The sequence below is a fragment of the Aythya fuligula genome, chromosome 4, assembly GCF_009819795.1.
Source record: "Aythya fuligula isolate bAytFul2 chromosome 4, bAytFul2.pri, whole genome shotgun sequence".
NCBI lineage: Eukaryota > Metazoa > Chordata > Aves > Anseriformes > Anatidae > Aythya > Aythya fuligula.
This window is the reverse complement of record NC_045562.1, coordinates 52,262,416-52,289,046: the sequence shown is the minus strand read 5'-3', so window position 1 is coordinate 52,289,046 and position 26,631 is coordinate 52,262,416. Positions and strand designations below refer to the sequence as shown.

Below are 26,631 nucleotides of genomic sequence, written 5' to 3'. Positions count from 1 at the left end.
AAGAGAATGATGTGATGGAGTGCTTGATGAGAACAATGGCATTTCTTTAGCATTCCTCCAGCAGAAAAGTCTCTAATGTGGAAAAGAGCAACGCATTCCCCCCCGCCCCCAGTCTGCATGGTGAAGAGATGAGATGGATGCCCTTTGAATAATGACCAAGTGCTAGATATGGAGGATCATGGACTTTTAAAGTCACGTCCCTAGCTTGTACGATATTGGCAAGAGCAGCTGGCATTGTACCCTACTATAAAGGATGATTAATCTCGTTAATGAAGGAGGCTCAGAAAGATGAAAATGCCCTTCTAGCATAGCTTTATTCCTTTTATACTGCTGTTGAGGAAATAAATATCACAGCTGATGATTCCTAGGTAACTCGACGTCTTGCTAAAATCCCCTAATCCTTTTAGCTTTGCTCTGTATTGTGAAAAGCAGGTTGATGGTGACAGAGTACATCTTGCAGTGCTGCCTTCTGTGTTAAATATTTTGGAGAGGACAGGACATGCCCAGCCAGGCTGAGACCTTGTGTGTGAGATGTGAAGTTCTGAAGTGTTTTACACTGTGCGCGCCTAGTAATGGAACAAAAAGATGCTGTCAGAACACAAATTGTGCGAAATTGGTTGCAAAAAGTACATTTACTAACCTGATAGTTTGAGAGGATGGTGCAAAGACAGTTATTCTTTGCTTGGAATTGTAAATTGGCCTATGGCTTCCGTGTTCTGCAGCTGACTACTTGGTATGTCTCTGCTAAGGAGCACTATCAGACAGCTACCATCACGAATTTGTGAGAGCTAGTGTTTAAATGGATGTGAGTGGATTAAGTGCTGGCTTGTCTTCCAGCAATATTTGTGGTATCATAAATACCTGAAATCACATTGGTGAGAAAAATAAAATTAAAATGTAAAAAACAACAACAACAATCTAAGATAAGGAGGAGAGGACTAAGGACACTTAAATGGATATCAGCAACTCTGCCTTAAATGTGGTAGAATTACTTATCTTTTCAAGATGAACAGAACAATGGGACTTCATGCAGTCACTGAAATTGTAGATATGTGTTTATGTGGTAGGGTTTTGTCTGATCTAGAATAAGCAGACTGCATAGGCAGACGTTTCCTCTGTGAACAGGTGTGTAGCCTTGTTTTCTTCAGCCATAAGGACTGTTCTCCTGTATCATGGAGTTTGCACCTGCAAGGTTTGTGTGACTTCATTTGGAAGCACAGACCAGTGAAATTCAACCTCTAAGCATATATCGAGGGACAGGAGGAAACAGACAGCAACTTGCACATATTTCAGTTTTTAAAAGCTGCTTTCTTAGAATCTTAGAATCACTAAGGTCGGAAAAGACCTTCGGGATCATCTGATCCAACCATCCCCCAACCACCAATGTCACCCACTAAACCATGTCCCTAAGCACCACATCCAACCTTTCCTTTATTTGTTTGTGTAGTTGTAGGGAACATATGGATAATTACCCAATTTTCAGAAGTTACTTATTTTTAATGAAGAGCACATTTGAGGAAGTTTAGCATCTGGTCTTACAGAACTATTAGCCTGATCCTTGTGTGTGTGTGTCCTACTTATATGACAGTTGTGAGCAGTTTTTCCCTGTAAAAAAGTGCTTCCATCTCTAATATACAAGTACCTGCGCCTTCAAATTGGGTGCCCTTATTTGTGCAAAGTAACTGTATTAAGTGAGAGACTGGTCCACAGAAATAATTAGATTTTAAAGGCTGGTGAGAGGTGCATTGCTTTATAAAACAATATGCTGATTAAATAGCTAACCTCAAAGATAACGTTCATAAAAAAAGTCTGCATATGGAGAGAGAGAGAGAGATTCCTGGCCCAGTTGCTGGGTTTGTATGATTCATTTGATTCGTTGATTTTTTTTTTTTGTCTCAGCTAAGCAGCTGATGGCTGAGCTGCAAGCCAGACCGGTACCTGCCTTTAAGTGTCACAACTCCGGGAGAACTTGTTTTGGTAGTCATGCTTGTCCTTTTCCTCCCACTGGGTTTCACATTTCTCAAGAATTCACTGAGGACCCTCAAAGTCATCCAGGGAGTGACTGCAAAATGTTTTCCAGCAGCTGGTGGTGATGCTGGGAGGAGGAGCAGTGGTGGCAACGTGGCCAAGGTCTCCATCCAGCAGGACATGAGGCTGAGCTGGGGTGGCTGAACAGTGACCAAGAGGGCTGCTGTGGTGCAGGTGCAGGCATCTGTCTCAGACTGAGTGTGACAGGGAATTCCCTGTTTCCAACTATGCATCAGATAGCTGTTTTTATCTCATGCCTTGGCTATATGAATAACTGGGGCAGGAGAGGGGGGCATAGCCTACCCGAAGCATGCATGCATTTGATGTGGCTCTGTGTAGATTACAAGTTGCACAGCTGGGTATTTCTACACTTTACTTACAGAAAAGAATTTTTGCCCTCTGTCCCAATAGCAAAAAGACTGAATTCTGAGCCCAGTGGGAAACAGAGAAAAAGTATTAGTTGCAGGAAGCATTGTTTTCATCTGAATTTCATAGATACGTGTTTAGCAAGTCTGACCTTTGGCTGGTTTTTGTTTCTGGGCTGTTTGCTGAAGAAGAGTTAGATATTTAAAGCCTATTAGCTCCTTTTCAAAAAATAAATTAAACTCTTAAGCAGAATTTTGAGATGAAGCTTTGGCATCTGTTTGTTGAATCAAATGAATATTAAAAAATTCCTAGCAAACCACAAATAGTTACATGGGAAATACTAAAAAGAAAAGCAGCTGAAATGTTTCCAAACACATTTTTAAAATTTAAATTTGTTTTTATTTTGCAGCTTCCTTCAAAAATATTCTGTGTGGCTTATGCTCAATGTTCAAAACCAATCAACTTCATCAGAATTTTTTGCTTTATTTGCCACCCGATTTTTTAAGAGCGAGCGAATATGAAAATAATACGGAATGTTTGTAGTTATCATCATTTAACACAGCTGAGAGGTGGCAGCCACTGATACCAATGAGACTTATGTTTGATTCAAGCCAGCTGTGTGCCAGTGTGCATCCGGACCTGCTTAGTGCACACACATCACAGACACGAATGCAGGCTGCTAGGTTTGTTAGCAGCGTAATCTAATTGTTTCATTAATGCGTACAGATAGTTTGCAGACGATAGTGGTGGAACAGGCTGTGAAACCATTGCCCTTTCCATTTCCACTTCCTCTCCTCTCACATCCTCAGCCTTTACATGGGGAGCTGGTGCCAGTATTTCTCATCTCCCTCCTAATCTCTGGGGTTGCAGTTAGCCAAAGAGCTGGCAGGTTTACTGCTGATGTTTTTTTTTTTTTTTTTTGTTCTTTTTTCTTTTTTTTTTTTTCACAAGCTAATTACAAACAGCTTCATAAGTGTCTTGTTCTGTGACTTTGTCAAATTATGATTTATTTTTTTTTTCATTCTGCAAGGTACTAGCATTGAGTCCTTTATTAGGCACTGATCACCTGTCATTAAGGCAACCAAGCAGGAATCCAAGCTGTGCTGTCTTCCTGAGAATCTGGAGATAGTGCTGACTTCTGAAGTATGGGAAACATAATTTTGGTGGCATTTGTTTATGTTAATGCTGCAGTCAGCACACACCTTGTTTTGTTTACTAAGTATCTTCTAAGGACTGATGATTTTGTTTGTTTTGATTGTGAGACATGTAAGTGTTAGTCCCTGTGTGGCTGCTCTGTGAATTTGCAAACTGATAAAACCTGTAAAATGTGTTAGCTGGAAAGATCCTCTAATCTGGTGAAATGTTAGATGTATGTTTATGTTAAATGTTTAGCTGTTGAATGAATGCACATCTACAATATGAAGATTTAAAAGCCCTTTACAGGGATAGTTACAAAAATAATAGATTGTAGATAAATGCAGAAATGATGGTGTGCATAAGGCCATTGAGAAGTTGTGTAAGATACAGCGATGAGTAGGAGAAAAACAGCTGTTCATAATAAAATTGATATAATCAGGAAAACCTTTGGTTGATTTTTCCCATCTGGTCACTCCTGTTACTACAAGGGGAAGGAACAAAGAAAGGATTTTGTTTATCTGAGGGCACTTACAGAAGAAGCAAAGCTCAACCTTCTTGGAGTGCAGGGGAGTTGCTAGCTGCAGGCAGTAGCACCTTCAACTCTAGTGTAGAAAGGACCTGCACAGGGCTGCGCTGGTTCAGGCAAAGCTAGTTCCCTATCAAGAGCTGAGTGGCTTAGTTTACACTAATTTGAGTAGCTGTTGGGGTGGTTATTATTGCCTTTAAATCAAGTAATACATGCTTAACTGAAAATGAATGAGAAACCGAACTAGAAGCTCAGGAGATACTTAGCTAGACATTAGTTTCTGCTCCTGAGTGGAAATACTTATTCTTAGTGTACAAAATTGGGTAAATCAGTGTAAATGTGCTATTATGACTATAACAGCAACATGGTCAGCACTGAGAGGAGATGGTACGTTGGGGGCAGCAGCAAACCGGAGGTGTTTGAAGGGAGGTAGCGAAGATGAAAGGACTGTTAGCTAACATTAAGCATAAAAAAACAAACATTGTATATGCTCTTTTAGTTTCATCTCCTTCACACAGCATTGTGACAGCTCACCTAAATGCATCAGCTTGGATTTCTGTTGTTTACATTTGTGTTTTTATTTCCTCATTTTCCACATGTGGTTTATTTCATCAGAGTAAATCACCCACAGGAGTTTATGGGTACTGTGTTGTCACGTGTTTCACTGACTTTCCCTGGACAAGTCTTTAAAAAGACCTTACCTTTCATGTTAGTAAACACCTCTGCTCAGCTTGCCCAACTTCTAAAAGGTTATCTTGCAAATTGTTATAGAAGAAACTAATGGCAGATTTGGGCACCTAGGGGTAATGGCCTGCTTTTAGTTAAGAGCTCTGCAAAAGACATTACCATCTGTTGGTGATGTAGCAAGGGACAAGCGTATTTTTTATTCAGTTTGCCTGTTCAATATCACTTCTTAACTTTGGCTTTAGACAGGGCCATTCCATTTCCTCCTCCTCCTGCACAAAGCTGGAATGAACATTGTTATCTGAAGAGCCAAAAAGAATGCCACTAAAATGTGAAAATCTGTGGTATTAACACAATTACTCTGCAGTTATGTCTCTACAGGATCTCGCTTCAGGTCCCTTAAAAGTGGCGCAAATCAGTTTTCTCATATGGCACTAAGCTTTAGAGGATGAGGGAGAAAATGGCACAACTGAATGAGGACAGGATGTGGTTTTGTGGAGCAGTTCAAGAAGCAATTCAAGCCTAGATGGAGGGTGTCCTAAACAGTATTCAAAAACAGGTTTCAGTTGTCCAAATTTTCATTTTCATTTGCTGTCTGGTTTAAACTGTAAGCCTTGATACATAAAAACAAAGTTTTAAAGTAACGTATCTGGTTTTAGACCAGTAACCAAAGACCACAAAGTAACTTACTTTTATTAGTCTTGGAGAAAATTCTAGTGTTTGCTGGCTTGTGGTTTGGATGTGAAATGTACAAAAATATTATTTTTTTCTGATGTTGAATCTGTATTTTCATGTTAATAGACATCCAATTTAGTTCCATTATATAATGGTTCTTCAGATCAGCAGTAAGAAGACACAACTAGCTAGAGACATAGTTTAGTTATCCCGCTTAATTTGTATTAATGCAAATGCCTCAAGTAGTTTTACAGTGTCAGCTCATGAAGATAGAAAAGGAACAACTAGAATAAATGTTTTGAGCCCTCTTCTTGTGTTCCTAATGTTTGGACAAACACGGGTTTTGTAATTTTTGGACTCAGCAGCTGTGCTTCTCTGTCAGGAGATAACCTGCATCAACAGGATTTATGTGTTGCTCCTAATGGCTAAAGGACTTTTCTGTCTGCAGCTTCATTTTTATCCTCATGTCTCCTCGTGTTTTAGCCCAAGTCAAATTTTGAGGGAGCAGAGAAAGTTCATGCCCAGACTTCAGCTGAAAGTGATAAGCACAAAATGGATGTGATGCAATGATGTGCAACGAAGTCACCTGACCCTGCTTGCCCTCCATTCCTTCTTTCCCGTTTACACCTTTCCAGCCATCCACCATGTGAAGCAGCAGCAGGATTATCCTTCTCTCTTTTAACATGCCTTTATTAAATTCCTTTGCTCCATGTAGGTGTTTGGTTTATTAAATATTTGTACCCACTACTGTTGTGTGGCTGAGGGAAAAATACCTCCTTTTATTAATGACAGGTAAAAATCTTGTTATAAAAGGCAAAGCAGGGTGAGAATAAGGAAATACTGCTTCAAGCTAACGGGGAGAAAACCTCTAGCAGTTCTCTAAAGCGTGGAGTCAGAGTGCAGAATGTGCAAAAGGCTACAAATGTGCTGGACTTACAATTATTTGGCCAACCTTTGCAGCGGATGATAAAAGCAGATGGTTGGAGAGTGTGCTGGTATTCCTGTCTTGGCTAAAAAGAGCCAGCTCAGATACCTGGTGCCTCTCGTCATGTACCAAAACAGTAATGGTAGGACTGATACCAGAAGAAAAATTAGCTTTTAAGACAGATTAACTGGCATAGCTAAGTCAGGTGGTGGCTGCAAGTGTATCAGCAGATCGGGCTTGGCAAAGTAACATTGGTTTTCCAGTGGCTTCTCCAGCTCCATGTAAGCACTTTCATATTCTACTCATAGCCATGGAGTGAAAAGCTAGGAGGTGCATTCACAAACACTTCAGAAAGTGTATTGTCTTTCTCTGTAAGGGGTTGTTTTCGTGAAATCAGGAACATTATGTGTTTTTTTTCCCCTTCTCATGTAAAGTCTTAAACTCTTGCCCTTAATTCCAGATGACAGGTTGTTATCAGACAGCTGTTCCTGGTAGATTGCCACAGGTGACTGCTTCTTGCAGCCTAGGCTGGGCAATATTTAGAAAAAGGGGCTTAGAATTTGCACCTATCAGGGTCAGCTGGTTATGAGAGAAAATTTTAATTTTAGCCAGAGAGAAAGAAGCTTTGAATTCTTCCTGAGTTTTGGCTTTTAAAACATCACGAGGGGGTTTTATTTTAGATTTTAATGTGACTTTGGTGCACTTATAAACGGGCAGGATTGAACAGACTATATGAGTATTCGAACTGAACAACAAAACTCCTGCTGTCATGCAAATACCTTTTCACAATAAAGTACAAGGGGAGAGAAATACGATTTCCTATAAGTGAACGCCTTCCCAAAAGAATGTTTTGCAGTGTTGTCCAAAAAATGTTGGCTGATACACGGGATATCTGTATTACTTAAATGTGTAGTAGTCTTGGTTTCTTTTTCTTCTTTTTCTCTCTCTCTTTTTTTTTTTTTTTGTTTTTGTTTTTGTTTTTTTCTTTCTGAATGTTATTTATAATTTTGCTTGTAGACTAGGCAAGGATTCTTGTTCTGGCAGGTGAGGTTATTAATTGCTCTGACCCTCTTTGAAGAGTTTTGGCTCATTTTGCTCTTTGTAAAGCAGTAATGCTACTCCACATTTAGAAGTAAAATACTACTGAAGAGTGCCACATAATGTTGTCAATACCCTTGTGCTTTTTAAAAGGAATAAAGTTGAGGATATTTACTCATCTTTAATTTCATTTGCTATTTGAATAATATGTGAAAGTTGAAAATGGTCTGATTTAATCAAAGTAGTTAAGTAACCTAAAGCAATTTTATTTTCCTTTTTATATAGTTGTATGAGGAGTGAATTAATGAATAGTTTCAAGATCCTTAGGTGTTTTTTTTAATTTCAGATTTGGGAAAGGTTGCTGTCTGGATGTGAATTTCCGGAGTTATTTGGAAAACCAATCTGGGGACAAAGAACTTTAATCAGTCAGGCTTTTTCCTTTCTTTTTGACAGCTGAAAGTTGTGAATTCATTCTAAAAGTGCTTTGCTTTCTAGCACTTACCATTTAAAGATACCTTTCAATGTTGGGTCCTGACAATGCTGCAGGTTTATTGTAGCATTGGAGTTGCCTCTGGAGGCGATGGTGTGGGAGAAGCATGAAAATGTTCGTGGGACAAGCCTGATGTCTGACGGGAAAGTGGCCAACTCCAAAGATTTTTAGAATTCTAGAAAGGTAGCAAATGTTTTGAGACTTGCAGTTCTTACTGTTTAGATTGGAAATGTTAAGCATGTTTTTAATAGTCTCCTTTTCCACTACTAAAGCATTACAGTGAAATAATTACATTCCTTTCAATCCATTTAAGACCTTACATGGCTTCCACTAAGAGTAAAAATAAAAGTAACAGCAATTAAAATAGTTGTTGGGTTTTCTTCTCTCTTCAGGAATTTATTTACTACAAGGCTAAATTGACAAACTTCGTTGAAGGCAATTTCATTTATTCCTGTATTTGAACCAGATGCTTAATCTAATTCTTCCTAGCATCCGTTTCATACAGCACTAAACAGGGAAGAGACTGAGTGCTCGGGTAGACTGTTTGTTTGATAACATGAGGTTGCTTGATCCATTCCTTGCTCCTTGGTCAGGTTTGTCATGGCCTCAGTGCTTCGGGAGCCATCGCTGCTGGCGTGCTGCATAATGGATGAGCCTGAACTGATGGAGGCAGCAGGTGTTCTCGCCATAGAAAAGAGCAGTGTTTGTTATTGTTGTAAGCATCATCAATCCTCCTCCCTTTCTCGCTCTGTTCTCAATGTCCTCCAAACAAAGACTCCCTGTATCTGGAGCAGCAGGGGAGAAAATAGGAGCAATCTACCCTGCGAAGCCTTGCTGTTTTGTATCTCAGGGGCAGCCTTGTAAATGGATCTTGATTTGATGCTCTTGATCTCTAAGTGGTGTGTTTATCATTGCAGGGGGACAACGATACTGATTTATGAATTACGTTTACCAGAAAACCCTATCAGTATCTACGTGGAGCTGCCCTATTCCAGCTAAACAGCTAAACAGGATGAATGAAAAATGTCTTTCAATTCTAGTGCTCATTACACACTGCAAGATGGCCATCTCCTGTGGGAGCAATCTGCTGAAAGATAGGTCTAAATGGTCTTCAGCTGGGGAAAAAAAGTAATGGTGGGGGGTTGGGAGAGGAGGAGAGAGAAGTAAATGTTGCAGAAGGGGGGAAAAAGGAGGCTCTCTTTTTTAGTTTTGTCTAAGCTGGCCACTGCTCTAGAAAGTGCATTTTGAAGAGCACTCTGTCATTTGAAATCTTGAAGTACTTTATTTTCTATTTAAGGCAGCCAAGTCTACTAATGAATCACGTCCACTTTGAAAGAGACTTGATCAAAAACATTAGTTGACTCTAGCTGTTCTTAACTGTTTCTCTAGTCTGGAGAAGTAATGGCAGCTGTCATTTCCTTCTGCAGGGTTTCTCGGGGTGTAGGGCACTGGAGGCATGGAGCAGATTTGGGGAGAACAGAAAAAAAAGTTTTCTTTACTAAAGGCTGCAGTAGGCTTTCCATTTGGATTGTAATGCCTTTGTACTTTGGAGAGAAATGGCTGTTCTGTTTCACCATACCTTTCTATTCCTTTGTTTTATCATTTTTGCTTCTTCCCTTATGGTAGCATTCTCTTTGTGGATGTGTCACCCTCTCCAGTTTTCATATAGGGTGTGAGGGGAGAAGAAAAGGGGTTTTCCATTGCTATATGATACGTAAAGTGAATCAGAGGGTCTTTGAGAACCATTTAATGCCTGTGGGTTGCAGTATTACCATCTCTGCTAGCATCTGGAGATGTGGAGTAGCCTGTCATAGAGGTGGCATTTGCAGTGCAAGCCCTCTGGCCGTGGCCACTCTGTCCCACTTGATGTAGCCACTCTTAGTGGAGCCTGACTTAGGGCCATGTTTTGCTTTCTGCAGGACAGCTCAAGGGTTCACTGAATGCTCAGTGACTGCTGTGGGTCTTTCTCTGGATGAACTTTAGACCCATGCTGTGGCTGTGTCCCCAGTCCTGTCTCTGGCCCTGTCTCGCTTTGATCCTGACTGGACTCCAGGCGTAGACCCTGGACCTAGATCATCAATTTGCCACATCAGGTGCTGTGGCCTTGGTATGACACACATCTTTGCCTGCCATGCTCAGGCCCCATCGGGGAGGACACGGACTGCGCTGGGGCCATCCCCGGCTGCTGCATGCCCTGAGGGAGCAGCAGGCCCTCGCTGCTCTGCACAGCACTGGGAACGTAGCTCCACCCTTGCTCGGTGGCCAAATGGTGTTTAAAAACTGGCTTAGCTGGAAAAGCTTTCAAAGCCTAAATGCCTTCCCTTAGCTCGTCTCTATAGAGGCAGGAACAAAAGCACACTTAGATTAATAACAAATCTACTTCCAGAGTGCTACTAATGAAGGCCTTGAAATTGTATGCCTGAATTAAGGTCAGCCTTCTTTCTGCAGGAAAATGGATCCTTTTTCTGCATTCCACGGTTTTTGAAATGCACATTTTTTTTCCTGTTTAGAAGCTGGTAGTTCTGTGGTTTTGTTTGCAAGTGATTGAAAAATTATGGCACGCAGCTCTGTTCCTGCTGGAGATGCCAAGTGATGACCCAGAGTTTGGAGGGAACATCCAAGGAGCTCAGATCCTGCCCTCAGAAGTGTTGTTTTTCCCCTTTCCCTTTCCTTTGGAAGGACCAGTGTTTTGCAGTGCACTGACAGTAGATTAAGCTAAGCTTTCCAGTGCTGTCAATATAAAATGACTTATTTCCCACAGACAGTTTCTTGCTTTGCTTGCTCTGGGCTTCCGGGCCTATTGTCAAGAGAATCAGGTCAGATCTTAAAATGTCTTGCTAAGCTGTACTTTTATCTATATATTTAAATTACAGACTGTAAATGGGACACTTTACATATGGAATTGTCTTGATATGACTTTAAATTTAAAAGCTTCAAGGTAGGCTGGTGCCTAGTGATGCTCATCAGTGGCAATTGAGAGGCTCCTCTGAGACCTAAAGACATAAAGTGTCATCTGTAAATGGTTGGTTAAATTCAGTAATGGTTGGCTCAGGTGAACATCTGATTTCTTCAAAAAGGGAAGCTGGTGTCTCCTGGCAGACATTTTTCATTGCGACTGCTCAGTAATTACTGAGCTCTGGTAGACTGTGTGTTGACAGAGGTTAATGACAAGCTGAAGTGGTTCTGGTGTTGGGCCTCTGTACTTGCAGCTTCTTGTGTTCCTGTCTCTGTCCAGCTTTAAATGTGCGCAGTCTTGAAGTTGTCTGCCAAGATGCACGTTCCCAACTCAAAGCAGTGCACTGGCATCAAAAAACTTGCTTGTCCAAAAAGTAGCAGAATGGTTTTGTAACACATACATGCAGCAATAATATAAAATAGGTTAGAGCTGTGTGAAGGGGCAATTAACAAATCTGGATACTGCAGTGATCCCTTCATCTCCTACAGAGCTGTTGATCTCTTCATTGCTTTGAGGCAGAGACAAGACGTTGAGCTCAGTGAGGAAGCTGCTACTTGTGCTCCATCTCTGCAGCTGTAATTAGTTGACACACAGTCCTGAATCGGAAGTGTTTAAAGCCCTAAATTCTCTAAAGCTGGAGGAGAGAAAATAGAGGGTTTTATTAGCAGCTGTTTCAGTTTCAACATGTAAATGATGCAATGTAGCATACATTTTGGAGGAGTGGTTTTTCAAGTGTCTGTGAATTTGCTCCTGTGAGATGCTGCAGGCGGAAAAGGGCGTTACGATGGGTTGGAGTGGGTTGGAGTTTTGTCTGTTAGCTCCTTGCCCTTTCAGCAATGCCCAGAAACCTGATTTCCTGTTTTGTTGGACAGTTGCTAGTGGAATCAACGTGAAACAAAGGAAAAATTCTTCAGGCATTTTCTAAAAAAGCTTTAACTTTATTAAAAAAAAAAAAAAAAAAAGGGGGGGGGGGGGGGAGACGGGCATTTTAGGCTGCCAGCTACACTGATTTTGGTAGCCAAAACTTGAGTTCTCTATTAGAACCAATTCCACCTTTAAGAAACATCATGCTAGGGAAACAATAAAGGCTAAATCAATAGCTCTTGCTTTGGAGAGTAGCTCACTATACAGACTTTTTTCTGCATGCATTGAAAGAAGGACAGTAGGAAGGCAGTGCAGGTGTTTGTACATGGCAAGTCCTAGGGAATCGTAATAAAGAAGCTAGAAAATTCATTGTAACTTCTCTCAGCCTTTCAGTTTTCAATGAGCAGACTGTTTAGCCTGGTTGGGTAAGAAAATAACAAGACCTTGGGGAAAGGTAAGCCTGGAAGGTGTTCATGAGAGCTAGTAATTATTAGTCATCTGCTCCTCTTCCCTTCAAAGGTGCAGCTAGGAGCTTCCAGGAAGGACTGGTTCACCCTGAAGTGGAATGGGCAGTGCAGTAGTAAAAGGGGATTCAATTTACCTAGTCGGCCGCCAAAAAGATGACTCCTCCAGACGTTGAAGTGGAGTGAGGCCAGGCTCTGTGGGAACGGCCAGGATTGGCTTAAAGAGTGCCTTGGATGAAAGAGGTGCATCCTGCATTGCTGTCATGTGTGTGTTGCACTTGTGTCTACGTGGTATGTACTCCTCCCAGTCTCTGCTCCTCTGACCTGCGTGAGGTTGCGTGCTTAAAGAAAGCAGCACAGAGCTAAAGAACGTATCATTGTGGTACCATTATGCTACCATCAAATAGAAATTATTTCCCTGAAATAACACTTCATTCCTCCTTATTCTCCCAAATAGAGGAGGAGGATAAACGACAAACATCTGACTGGTAAATCTATGTGCGAGAGCCTGCAACCCCCCTTCTTTAATTCATGTTAAAACTAAGGAAGAAATGATGGATCCCACAACACAGGAAATAAGTTTTTTCCTGTAGATGCCTCATTTTTTTTCTTCTTTTAGGTAATAAAAAGAATCCTAAACTGAACCACTGATTGAAACCAGGTATCTTGGGGTGTTCTGTCATATCTGTCATCTGGTATCTAATTTTGATAATACTGCTTGAAGTACAGATAAGAAGCTGGTTACCCGTAAGACAATGATGCACTAGCAATTTACTGACTGTCAAATACAAATTTGATGTAACAGATGACCTGCTGGTAGGTGAAGCTTTTGGGAATTGTGCTGCAGCCAAGAGAAGTCTGATGGAAGTAGCTTTTAAGTTTATTCTTGCTGCTCTTTGCTCTCCACAAAACATTCAGCCTTTAATGAAATGTTTTCTGTCCCACCCTGCCCCTAAGGGAAGGCTGCTATGTTTGGCAGCACACCTGGGCATGTATACAAACAGAGTTAGGGAGGGGAGATTAAAAAGAAGACTGATTTACTCTATCGTGAAATTTTAACACTCCTTAGCAGTTTGCCAGCCAGCTGGGATTATACTACCAGATGTCCTGGCAGAGACGCGCGCGGCTCTGTGTGATCATAAATCCAAACAATGTATGGCAACACCATATGTATAATGCTGCTGTTACCAGTGCAGAATTTTCATGCGGAAAGCTCTGGTGACGGGCAGGATTAGTGAGAGCAAAACCTTCCCAGATTTAACTTTAAAGCTTTGGGTAGGTAATACTTGCTGATGGCAGTGGTGCGTTAAAAGGGAATCGTGAAGCCTGTGCTTTATCAGCAGCAATAAGCCTCCTCTGCCTGCAGTCATCTTCTGTCCACATTTCTTGGCCGTTCAGCAGGCAGAGCTATAGTGCAGGTGCTCGGAGGCAGATCTCTTCTCTCCGTTGGTGAGTTACGAAGCAGCGAGGGGGGATTGTCAGCAGCCCACTAAGCTCCAGGCCGAGTCAACAAAGCAATGCTGCTCTGTAGCCTTCTGATTTGTCTGGGGTGTAAGTGGAGCTCTGTTGTCTTCCTCTCAGGGAAAAATTGTTTAATAGGAGGAATGGGGATGGAATGGGAGTTTGGTGCAATTATTTTACTCCTCTTTCTGTATTTTCTTTGTCAGGTTTACTAAATTAAGTGCTAAGTGGATCTGTTCTTTTTAGTGTACGCATTAAATATAAATACATGCCATTCTTAGTATTGTTTGCTCACTAAACTAGGCAAAGGGCATGAAAAATTAGCTGTGGTGGCTTTTAGTTGTCTCTCCCTTCGTGGAAAAGGCACTGATTATCATCCTGTAGCAAAGAAATCATTCTGTGTGAGGACTTAGAATTGTGTCCATCAAAGGGGCTGGGGGCATGTTTGTGTCAGTGGCATCGTTCTCCCATGCTACATGTTGACACCAAACTGTCAGCTAACCCAGCTGACAGTGTGGTAGTGGCAGAAGGGATTTTAGAGCAAAGAGAGGCAATATGATATCCTGTATTTTATGCTATTGTTGCTAAGGAAAAATGGAGTTCCTATGAAGTGTGATAAAGAGCAAGTCAGCTCTGTGTCACTTCAAAGAATAGGATGAGGGTAAACAGCAGGAGGAAGAAGAGAACAAAGGAGACTTCAGCACGGCTAGTTAACTTCGCAAATTGCACTTGAAGTTAAATAACCAGTATGTGAAAGATCTAAAGATAAATAATATTAAGTGCTTTCTTTACAGATTAATCTTGCTACCCAAGTGTGAAATCTCTCCCCTTACTCCCATGCATTCTTTACATTTTCCAGCTCTGCAGCACAAAAAATTCAGGTGGTTCATTGGTGGCTACATTGGGCAATCTGAGCCTATGCTGCTTTTGTCCTTGATAACAGAAATTCACGCCGTGATTCTGTGCTAGATCCTAGTTTCCTAATGTGTACAATATGACTGTTCAGGGCTGGGTTATATTGATAGAAGTTTACGAGTTTAAATCCTGTTGTAAAAGCATCAAACGCAGGATCCAGTGAAGGCTCTCCCAGTTCGCTGCAGTCCTTGTCCACCATTGTAAAGCAGACTTGAACCTCATCAGTGTTGTTTAGTTCAGAAATCTCTTGTCTCTGCTATGTGAAAAAGGAATTTAATTGGCATATTTGTGTTATTAGCTCAAAAGTAATCTTGGAAGTTGGAAAGTAGGAGTTTGTTACTCTTAAAGTGCCCAAACCTGATGTCCTAAAATCTGTCCTACATCATCTTTTGGTGGCTCATGTTGTCTGTTATTTATATGGTCCGGTGCTTCCTATTTACATACAAGTGATTATTATGGGTTAAGCCTTACTTTTACAACTCCCTGAAGTAGAGTAAAGGTAGTATGTTTTCTAGTTTTGTAGTGGGTTGGACTTATTCATTTAAGTAAAAGTTGACATGGGATGGTGAAGTGATTGCACAAAATTGAAATGCAGCATACCTATATATAAAGAAATGAACAGCCTACCAAATTTATTGAAAATCTTCCCTTTTTTTTTTTTTTTTTTTTTTTTTTCCTGACATGCTTCACAAGCCCTCCAAAATGTGTAATGGGTAACAAAGACCTCTCCCTGCTGTGTCTATATTTTTGTTTGCTGCTTTACGTGCTATTTTCAGATGTGCATCCAGCAAATCAGGCTAGCTGTTCTCAAAGTGTTGTCCCTGATGGCCTAATGTTTATTCATCTACTTGTAGCTTGTTGGCTGAGATAAATTTCACCTGAGGACAGCATCTGCTCACTAATTTGTCACCTTTTCTTTTTCATGCCCTTAAGCTGTTTTTCCACCAGAGGCTTAGCAAGCTCAGTCTCATGAAGCACCAGCAGCAACACAAAATGCAAGGAAAACAAAGCGGACTGACGCTTGGTGAAAATAGGGTTGTGTAATGTGGCACTGGTTAGTGGCTGGATGACAGCCACGCGTGATGACATAGATGTAGTGGCATGCGTAACTGCAAGGAACAAAGGAGTTAATCAGCAACAATACTGTATAGAAGAAGTGTTACTGTGTATAAATACTTATTAGAGCCCTTGCCATAAGCTTGTCATGGAGAGTCAGTGTGCTGCGGTTTAGTCTCCTAATATTCCTTTTATTACTCATTTTAGCTTTAGTTTTCTGGGTTGCCAAGTGGTAGTGAAACTGAGAAACACATCCGGCAGTGAAATAATTGCTCTGGATGAAGACGTTTGCAGCTTTTTAGAGAAGAAAATGTCATCCAGATGATGAATAAAAATCAATTCCTTCTTATGTAAATGAAACACAATAATAAATTGTGTTTATTATTAGTGAAACTTTGTGTTTCACTTCTGTTCTCTATTTTTGCATTGCAGTATGACATGGAAAAACAACTCTTTTCCTATCAGCTTTATAAAACACTGAAGAAGTGGCAGGCTTTTTTGTTTTTTAGAAATCATTAGCAGGATACAGCTGTGTTTTTCCTTTAAGATGCTTACCTCTAACTTGTGGGCCCCTGTGCTACAGTGTGCTGACACTGCAGAAGTGAATAGGTAACTCTTCAGCATACCTTGCTTTCTCCTAGACTGCCAAAATGTGTTGTCTATACTGGTGACATGGCTCAGGTCTGAATACCACTCCTCTATAGTACGAGAGCTGATGGGCTAGAGATCTGCTCCCCCCACTTTCCAGTTTTCTGTACCTGGCTGCAGATTTACAGCTCTCTTTTGTCCAGTGAAGCTCAGTAGTAAAGCGCAGCAGCATAAACAATGCCCTCTGCATGCCAGTGTTTTCAGAATATTGTGCAGTCACTGGAGGCTTGTTCCCAGATATGTGAGAAGATGAACTGGTGGGCACAGAACCATGCTCAGATCGTATTCATAGCATAGGCCTGTGAAACACACAACAGTTTTGTGATACCATAATTAAACATGTATTTTCCATGTGTAAGCATGCATATAGCTGTGTGTATGTGCCAAGAAACGGAGCTTTAAGTTCCTCTTGGAAAAAATGGGTCCAGCTGCTTGCTCCTCCCTGCACACTTTCTTTTTTTTTTTTTTTTTTTTTTATCTTTGACGTTTATAATGTCATCTTCAGTCTTATTTTTAGTTTCAAGCCTTTCTCTGATGCACTTTTCATACATTTTAATTGGCTAAATCAGGAGACTTGTAGCTGACGAATGCTTCCCCTCTGCAGCTGCAGCATCTAGAATAGGCACAAACCTTTCCATGCCTCATTTACTTCCAGTTCCTTTTTAAACAGACACGCACTGTTTCTAGACCTTCCTGTCTTTCCTCACCTGCTGTCAGTTCTTGTTGTACCTCTTACTAGATGAATTGTTGTTCCAGCTGTGTATTTGCATTTCATGATGTTATTCTTGCAGCAAGATATTATGTATGCAGCCTTCCTACACCAGCAGTAATGACAGCAATACCCATGGGAGAGCTTTTGGCAGGTCGATTCTTACTTCAATTGTGTTCACAGTTTTGGTACTGCTCCCTGGTGAATGCAGATGTTCAACAAACACATGAAAAGATTGACTTCCACAGCTACAACGTTTGATGTTGCTTTAGGTGGAGGAGGGAAATAAAATTATTGTCATCTTCTTTTTTTCCTGCACAGAGCTCTTCCCCTGTGAGTCAAGTCTTTATGAAATAGCTCTTCCTATTCCTTTCTATTACCATACTGTGGATGAAATAAATGTCAATTTTGATGTGCTGAGTCTATTATTCATCCCAAATGCTAATGGTTATGTTGTCATGATTACCCTCTCTCCCAGCCGATCAAGATTAGAGATGATTCTCTATGATTAGAAGTAGTTTAGAGGATCAGAGATCATTTCCTTCTGGCAAATTGTGTCTGGTTTCTGCTGAAGCGTGAGGGCAACCCAGTGCCTTGTTCTACTTCATATGCATTTGAATAAAATCTGACTTTTGACTTTGAGAATATGGGGGGGGGGGTTAAGTTTTGTGAACTGTTTGTGGGAGAAGCTCCTTCATATTGAAAAAACAATATGCTTACAATTAAATGGGGGATTAGGTTTTAGGCTTCTTACTTGCATTTTAATTCCAACAAAGTGTTGTCATCTGTCTAAGGCTGTGTGTAGCTACAACCAGCGTTTGCGAAGCTAGTGCAGCCACTAATCCCGTGGGAAAGTGCCAAACTTGTCAGGTTTTATAAATTGCTGTCTTTATGACAGGAAACTGGGAGGGGAAGGGTCTTGTCTCTGAATGGAACAGCAAGGAGAGAACTGGTACGTAAGGACAGATGTGTCCCCAGTCCACTATTCTTCTGTGGTGGAAGCAACGCCCAGAGCAAGGGTCTTGCTGAAAGATTGGATGCAAGCCATGAGAACTCTGTAAGCATCCGGTCAATGTTTTGGCTGGGCGAGGAGAAGACCTCCTGGAGGACAATTGAAAACAAGGCAGGCCTTTTGTTTTGGTTTGGTTTGTTTCTGTTCAGTTCTCTCTAAACATAACTATTTTTACATATTTGTTGGTGGTAATACCTTTAGCTGAGCACATCATCTGTTGAGAATGATTTGAGGATGAGAGGCAAGCCATTGTTAACAGGGCAATGAGTCATGGACAGGGCTTCGGTCATGCCTCTAGCATCCAGCACCCTCAGGCAGGATTAGGATTCCTAGATGGTTCCTTCGTGGTCCATCTCCAAGAGGAGAGCTTAAGAGCTTGTAATGCAGAATGTACTGCCTGGTCCCAGCATCCCTGAGAGGGTTGTGTATGTGCCAGAACCTGAGCTTCCTCCAAGTTTGTGTTCATGCTCACAGTTGACTTCATGATGAGAAATGTCATTTCATATGGCAAGGAGTATGGTGGTGTGTGGCTGAAGGGCAAGTGCTTCCGGCTCGATTTGCTTATTCTGGGAAGGTGAGAGGTTAAAGGCAAAAGTTCAAACCCAATACTAGATTTTTAATAAGCTGCAAAAAATATCTCTGTTTGATGGGTTAAATAGCTCAATGAAACAGGAAGAAGAACCTTGTTGAGGTACACAACTTAGTTCTTCGGCAATGCCATAAAATTTGGATGTTTCATTTGCAGTAGATGCTTTAACTGTTTGCTATGAATTGCTCTTGAAAAGCACACCTTCTAACGTATGCCGCTCTTTTGTTTCCCCCTACTTTTTTACAGCAAGTGACAGGCAGAAGTTTTGGTGAGAAAGACTTCCGTTCTGGGTTAGAAAACGGCATTCTTCTGTGTGAGTAAGTAACACTTATGGTTTTGAGCCTTGAATATGTTCTTGACTATGGATGAAATGAATTTTAATGAGTATGTCTGTTAGTTTCCTTTTGCAAGCTTTGACGTTGTGCACACTGGTATTTGACAGCAGCATCCTTTCAGTGCCGATGCTATTGTTATGGTGAGGATTGAAATGTGGCTTAAAGAAAACAGGCTTTGCAGAGTGCTTCCCTCACTCCACCCCAGCTCCTTAGCTGAGTTATGTGAAGTGAAAACGATGTTTGCTTTTTGGTTTCCTTTTATTTAAAGATGTTAACCACAGATTGGCGAATGGTGTTCCACACCTGCCTATAGATGTCTCCACTGCAGTGAAGTGTTTTGGAGCAACTCCAGGTCCAAGAGTCTTGGACCTGTCAAGAGTTAACCATCTGAACACCATCAATACTCAGCTGCTTTTATAGTTTCTGGAAAGTTTAGACATCCTCCAAATTTTACCTAAAGGTGTATTTGAATGATGTGTTTTGTAATTTTTGGACAAGAGATGCAAGTTAACTTTTGCATGTTTCTCTCTGTGGTTTTAACAGTGGGTTTTTGGCAAGAGTCTTCCAAAAGCACGTTGTGGCCTTGGATGCCAAAGCTGGTGACTTTTAAGAGAAATTTGTAAGTGTGCCCTAATGCCCCATGTTCTTTGAAAATCCCATGCAGGATGTCAAGAGTTTGGGGGAATCTGCTGACCTGAATCGTCTGTATGGACGGATTTCTTTCCCTGGGCAGGCAGGGTTGTCCCTGAAGTAGGTAACAGCTGTCTTTGCACACCAGAAGGATGACGCTTGTGCAGAACTGAATGCTATTGCAATTTATGAATGAGATCTCCTGAGATGTTTAGCTGGAACATTGCAGCTATTGTTTGTTTTATACTAGGAAAGGTGCTGGAACTCGGAGTCTGTTTTCAGCAGTATGGTTGAGCTAATATCCTGTAAGTCAACTGTAGGTAGTTTACAATAGCTTTGAAACTTACTTGTGTAAATACCGCTGTATATCTCACTTGTGTCATTAATCAGATACCTTGAACTTTAGCTGTTAAAGTGGAAAAAAGCATAAAGGAAGTGATACGATCTTGTTTGATTGTAGTTGCATGTCTTTGCTGAGGAGTGGCTTTGGGAGGAGGGAAGTAGTTGTTATTGTTGTTCAAATGTTGTGTAACTCGGAAGGAGCGTGGCGTTTACCTCTCTGTATGCAAGGGTTGCCTCTTGCTCAAGATCTCACTCCTCTGCGTGTTCAATTGAAGTACTGAGTGCTGAGTCACTTCACAGTGCTCTTTAAATGTTAAGGTTGAATTGTGTTGCATGAAAAGTAAGGGATGTGTATTTCAAGATTAGATTCTAATCTTATCTGCAAGTACACAGATGTAGTCTGATTTAAATGCTGTAGATGGAAAGCTTAACTAATGATTTGGTAAAAAAAAAAAAAAAAAAAAGTGTGAATATGTCTTTCTTAGGAGGCTGTAAGCTCCAGTAGCATGCAGGTGAAGGGACAACACTTGGTTATACTGCTAACTTGTTCTATGGTGTTGGGCAAACTGCTCGTCCTTGCTCACCCTTGTGGATCTGTGCAAACCAGTCTGAAGGGACCTGTCTCCTCAACCTCTGACCTGAGAGGTCCGTATTACATGCGGCATCTGGCAGCCGTGGTTGGTGGATGAAATTCTAGTAGGCTGCATAGCATCAACCAGAGCCACCACTTAGACCTTCAAGTCTGGCTTTCTGATGATGAAGAATTTATGACACCAACAATAAAAGTTTGTTCCTCGCTGCATCCAAGTCTGCTGTAAGAACTCAGTAGAAATTTGGAGGTGTAACACAGAGCTCTTAATGCATCTTTGAAAAGTACAAGCTTTGGCAGATGAAGCATTGATAGTTATTTTTTATATCTCTTGCTCAGTGAAGCACTGGTGGTAAAGCTACCACAGGCAATATTGACTTTGTAGATAGGAGTTTTCTGTTTTGTCAGAGACCTCACCGGGGTACCTACCTTATGAACAAAATCTACCAGTATTCAAGCTCTCTCTTCCAATCTGTTGAGCTTTTGTCACGACTCAACAAAGTAGATGAAAACTGCATCTTAAAATCTCTGATAAGCTAGAGAATGCAAGAAAGGAATTAGAGGTTTCTTAGGTTTCTTAAAATGGAAGAAGACATTACCTTTGGTCTGGTTTATCTGATTTGTTGCTTGAAAGTTTTAGGAAAAAGCCAAACTTGCCTCAGTTTGTCTCCACAGTAATTGCTAGTGTCATTAGCTGACAACTCACAGTCAGGCACTTTTGCGGGTGATGTTCATGTGAGCATGGACTGGGGCTTACTTTCAGATGGGTGTTTCAGTGTTCTTGTTGTCTGTTGTAGTTTGAGATGAGGACTGAACGTGAACTTGGGTCCTGAGGGATCCCAGCAGCTACAAGACTGGGAACTGATGTCAGCAGGTGGACACAGCCACTTTGCCCTCAGTCTCCTAAACAGGTCTCAAGCTGCCCTTGGACCATGCAGGCTTTTTGCCCCAAAATGGGAGGAGGTAGGCACCATAGAATCACAGAATGGTTGGGGTCGGAAGGGACCTTAAATACCACCCAGTTCCAACCCCCTGCCATGGGCAGGGATGCCTCCCACTAGATCAGGTTGCCCACAGCCTCATCCAGCCTGGCCTTGAACACCTCCAGGGATGGGGTCCAGTCTGCTAACAGCCAGACTAGCCGCGTGCAAAATGACACAGGGGAAATGTTTGTCTGCAGCAGGTTGTTGGAGCCTTTCACACAGTAATGCCAGGCCTCCCTCCAGCTGATTGCAATGCTTATGGCCTACACTTCGTCAGGTGTAGGTTCCTGTTTCAGCAAGGCGGTAACAGGAGCTTTCCCTTTTCTCTCTTATCTGCTCCTTCAAGGGATATTTCAGAACCTGTAGTGACGCTCGCCTTTTCCTGCAACGCTTTTGCTGCATTTCTCTTCCCTGCTGACAGACACTTGACTCATAAATCTCTCCTAGCTGCGGCTCTGGTAATTAGCAGACTACTGAGATGTGAACGCTTGAGGTACTGCTGTAGCACTCCACTGCAAACTCAGGCAGACGTCACTACACTGGTTACAGATCATTCATTCACATCCAGCAGCTATGCACATATTTCAGTACATGAAAAAAACTACACCATGCCAAAAGCTCAGGCTCTTGGGAGGGACGTGTTGTACACCAGCAGCCTGACTAGTGGGGAAGCCTTATGCTCCTGAGCTAGCCACAGGCACCTGCAAGTCCTTGTGCCTGCTTCCCTGGGAGTGTTTGCTCGGTCACTGGCATCTCGATCAGCCTCATTATGACTCTTTCCTAGCTCACCGGGCTCAGCTCAGGAACATATTTAAACAATGCAGGATGCCATCAAGTTGTATGCTGACAGATGAGAGTAACACAAGCCCTTCCTTCTTGCTGGCTTTGAAAGCCCACTTGTGCAGTTTCCCTGACAGTACCAGCTCTGGCTGTTCACCCAGCTGTGCTTAGAAGCCAATGACTACTACTTCTGTTTTTCTGAAATGATTTCATGGCTTTTTAGCATAGCTGCCTGACATCGGTGCAAATGGCAATTTCAGCAAGGGACATCAGACACAGCTAAACAGAGGCAGTTATTGCTCTGTTCTTGCTTTGTGTATTAAATTGTTGTATGGAAAGACTGAGGAGCTTCCTGGCTACGCTGCTGCATGTGTGGACAAATATGCCTTCCTGGGGACAAGACAGAAATCTGTGTGAGGAAGGAATGCAACATCAACAGCAGCAAATATCTCTAGAAATTCCCAGTTTGTGCTCCAGCATACTCCCCTTTCCCCTTTCCCCTTTCCCCTTTCCCCTTTCCCCTTTCCCCTTTCCCCTTTCCCCTTTTTTTTTTTTTACATAGCTTTAATAGTTAGGTTTTACCTAGATATTCTCTAGATTCAGACATCTGAATGAAGGTTGATTGCAACAGGAAAAAGTTCATGCTGTCTGCCCCTACCTGCCCCACTGATATGGTTAGTTCAGCTTTACTGAAACAGTAGGTAAGGGAATAGAAGTTGCTTTTATTTCTAATCATGCAACAACTGTTATTAGTAAGTTTAAAATCATTACATGAAGGCAAAGATGAATACAACTTCTTGTAACCTTGCCCGGTTGTTAATTGCTCTAATACTCTTGGAGGTGTTTTTAAGGAGAGAAGTTCCTTTCTGTTCTCCCTGCTGCCTGCCTCCCCTCCTTGCCCTGCACTGCTGCTGCAGATTCTCGCCTGTCACGTTGGGCATTCAGCAGTTAGAAAGGTCTGTGGGGATGTGAGACTTGAAAATCCAAGTTATTTACTTGATATGACTATCAAAGGGTTGAAGGTGCCTAGTGAGTAGGGAAATGCACCTGTAAGCATTTAGGAGAAGCAATTGGAATCATATCTTCTCTCGAGCTTTCTCAGCAATCAAGCTGCCCCACCACTCTGAAAGTTTGCAGTAATGTTAATGAGATTGTAATGTCAGGAATAGGACCAAAACATAGCGTTATTAAAAAGTAACAACAGCTGGGATGTGGACCTTAAACCAAATCCAGATTCAGATATCAGCACAAATGAGTTGGCCTTGCAGTGCAGTACAGGAGTGTCGTGATAGTGTGAATGCCATGGGTTCCATATGTAGAACAGTTTTTTTGCGTGTCTGCTATATGTTTGTATGTAAATCAATTTATAGCAGTAAATGCAACCATAATAAATCTTTGATTTCACTCAAATGTGAAAGTTCTAACAAATACTGTTGGGAAGCCATGGCATAAATACGGTGAAAGAGTAATAACCATATGTGATTAAAGACAGATGTCACTTGCATATGCAGTTCTGGATACTAGATTATGAACGTTTTCCTAATTTTTTTTTTTTTTTCCCCAAGGTATTTATTTTCTAGATTAGCACGTGGTGTTATATAAGTTACTAAAGTGTCCAAAAACAGTGATTAATGTTTGTAATCAGCATTCTTTGACTCTGCTCTTTACTCTATTTTTTGAAAGAGCAAATACAAAGGGGGTTTGTTGCTTTTAACTGAACTTGGTAAAATTGGCCATGTACAGTTAAGGGAAAAGTTTTACCCTTTTCATATGCAGAAAAATTTCTAGGAAAGGCACTTCCCTTCAGTCATGCATGTTAGGGATATATGCACTTAAAAAATAAAACTTGCAATCTTTATTGTACTTTTAAGTGTGAGAAAAGACATGAGGAGTTATTCATGGATACTGATTGTTTTAACAGTATTTAAAGAAAAGCATGAAGTGGGGCTATAAATCTACGTGAGCTGAAAGTGATTGTGATCAAGAATTACTTAAAGGAATTTATCATTTATTCTGTCATGAGAATCATTTTCTTCTATAAATAAGAGATCTCCTTGGCTTGTGTTCTTTATGTCTCTGGTGATGAATGAGCTGCTTATTCTCGGAGAGCAGAGTTTCTTTGGGCTTGCATCATGGTTGCAGTGCATCTGACCAAGCTTTGGGCTGACATGAATGCTGTTTTCAGTGAGGGCTGGATATGTGCCAGATCAGTGCAAGTATAATGCTATGGGATAGTTAAACTTTGTCTTCTGCATCAGTGGTACTGCTAGGTGTGGAACTAGACTTCAGAACAGCTTTAATTATCTATAGGGTATTTCAGTTGTTTGGCTGTTTAAAAATCTGTTTGGTTTTGCAAGTTAATGTCATTTACTTAAAATTGCCTTGCCACTTGGGGAGAGCTGGTAGGGGAAAACAAGTATGCAGTCATTGTAGATTGTTGGATTTGTATATGTTATTTTACTTATCTGTCAGTGGTGTGGCCCTGGTATCAATTCAGCACTTGTCCCTGCACTGTACATCACACAGCCTCTTGTCTTGCCAGATACCTCACTGGCGAAGTTAGTGGCTGCTTAGCCCCTTATGCTTAATTAAGCTTTGTTTGAATTTGCTATTCCTGGAAACTAAGAAGGTATTTGAGTTTCATAGACATACTTGAAGTTTTGAATGTGACCCATGCCTTGAGGTAAGAAGGGATTGGTGTTCTGTGGTTTTCAGGCTGTGTATTGTAAAGCCAAAACATTATCGGCATCATGGATTTGGCATGTCTCCAGTTTAGAGAGACGGGCCCCAAGGCTCATTAAGCATTAAGATTTAGGTTCATGTGAGGACATCTGAAACAGTTTTATATGAACCCAGAGTTTTTAATCTTTAAGTTTTATTACTGTGTTAAAATGAAGAGCTATTTATTTGTGTGGTTTAGGTGAGGGGTCAAGGGTAACGTAAACCATAGTGCTCAGCTGTGTGCATGAGAAGGGGAGAATGGCCATTGAGGACCATGCTTGAGCACAACTAGAATGGCCTGTCTTTGTATTTATGTCAAAAAAAAGAAATATGCATCTCAGCAGACTAAATAGTAGGGTTTTTCCAGCGTAGGTTGGTGATTGACAGAGCAAGAGACTACGGAACACTGATCCATTCAAACTGAGTTTTGCTGAAGTGCAAAGCAAGGCAATCCTGTGAGAGGTTTCGGCTTTCCAAGAGTTTATGTTTAAGAAATTGTTTTGGATAAATACTTTGGGTAATTATCCACACTTATTGTTGCTCCCTGTAAAGCTGAGAGCTGTAAATCTACAGGTACATGAGACAGTCTGCGTGTCTACATTGTGGCAGTAGGTTCTGTATAAATAGTCCTCGTGAAGGCACAATCTTCCCTCTTGCCTTTCTTGAGCTGTTTTGCAAAGCCTCTATCTCGTTCGTATTTTTAGTCTTTGGCAGAGCAAGGCCCATGCAATGCTGTGTTTGGCTGACTTGTTTTCTCAGTCCTACAGGTTTGCGTAGTTCTGTATTCTCCTTTTACTTATTAGACGGGACTGTGAGCCTTTTATATGACAAAGTCAGTTCTGTTTCGCATGTTAAAAAAGCACCTTGTTCATCTGACCCTACATAAATAATAACAGGGGCATCATTAGCAATCACTCAAGAATGTTTTCCCAAAAATATTTTTGTGACCTCAGGAACATCTCGATATTTTGAAACTTCTTTGACACTTCCTTTGCAACAAAAATCTATTGACTTTTGTTGTCTGTGTTGTTTCAATACGATTTGCCTGTATTTAAGATTAATAGTGGGTTTTCCTAGCCTTTTCAACTACTTTTGGGCTTTTTGGAGCTGCCACTATGTAGCATAAGGTAAAAATATGTAGATACTGAAACGGGTTGGATTAATAATTGTCAAGTGCTGAGAGGCTGCTTGTTAGAATATAAATCTGTAAAAATTAAAAAAGATAAATGTCTTCTTGAAGGCTTATTGTGGATTGAATTTCCTGAACTCTCAAATATGAAACGCCTTCTTACTTTAAGTTCAGGTCACTAGGAAGCTTTTCTTTTTAGGAATATGATCTGCTATTTGAGCGAAGAACTCTGTTGGATACATATCCATCCAGGCTGGAATCATCTGTGAATGGCACATCATCTCAACCTTTCTTTCTTTTTCTTTCTTTTTCTTTTTTCTTTTTTTTTTTTTTTTTTTTTTTTTTTTTTCATTTCTGAAGCTTATTCTCTGAAAGTGCTTCTGTTCTATTTCCTCTTAGAAACAAGGTCTTCTTAGAGGCTGGGTTTTGGCAACCATCCTCCGAATATTTTCTTAACTGACGCTTTCTTGCAAGAATTTCATGTGCAGTTGTCTTGGTGCTTTTCATTAGATCTTTTATCAGCTGTTGCCTGAAACGCCTTCTCTTCCTGGCAGAGGTTTTTCAAATTCTTAACTGCTG

At 41.1% G+C, this 26,631-nt stretch overlaps 1 protein-coding gene across 1 annotated transcript in view; it reads left to right on the top strand.

The window, feature by feature from the left end:
- Positions 1 to 26,631, top strand: part of LIMCH1 (LIM and calponin homology domains 1) — a 169,844-nt gene that overhangs the window by 43,560 nt on the left and 99,653 nt on the right. Inside the window, exon 2 of the mRNA XM_032186133.1 lies at positions 18,790 to 18,860. Within this exon, the coding sequence (XP_032042024.1) occupies positions 18,790 to 18,860 (71 nt within the window). The remainder of the gene's footprint in view (positions 1 to 18,789; positions 18,861 to 26,631) is intronic.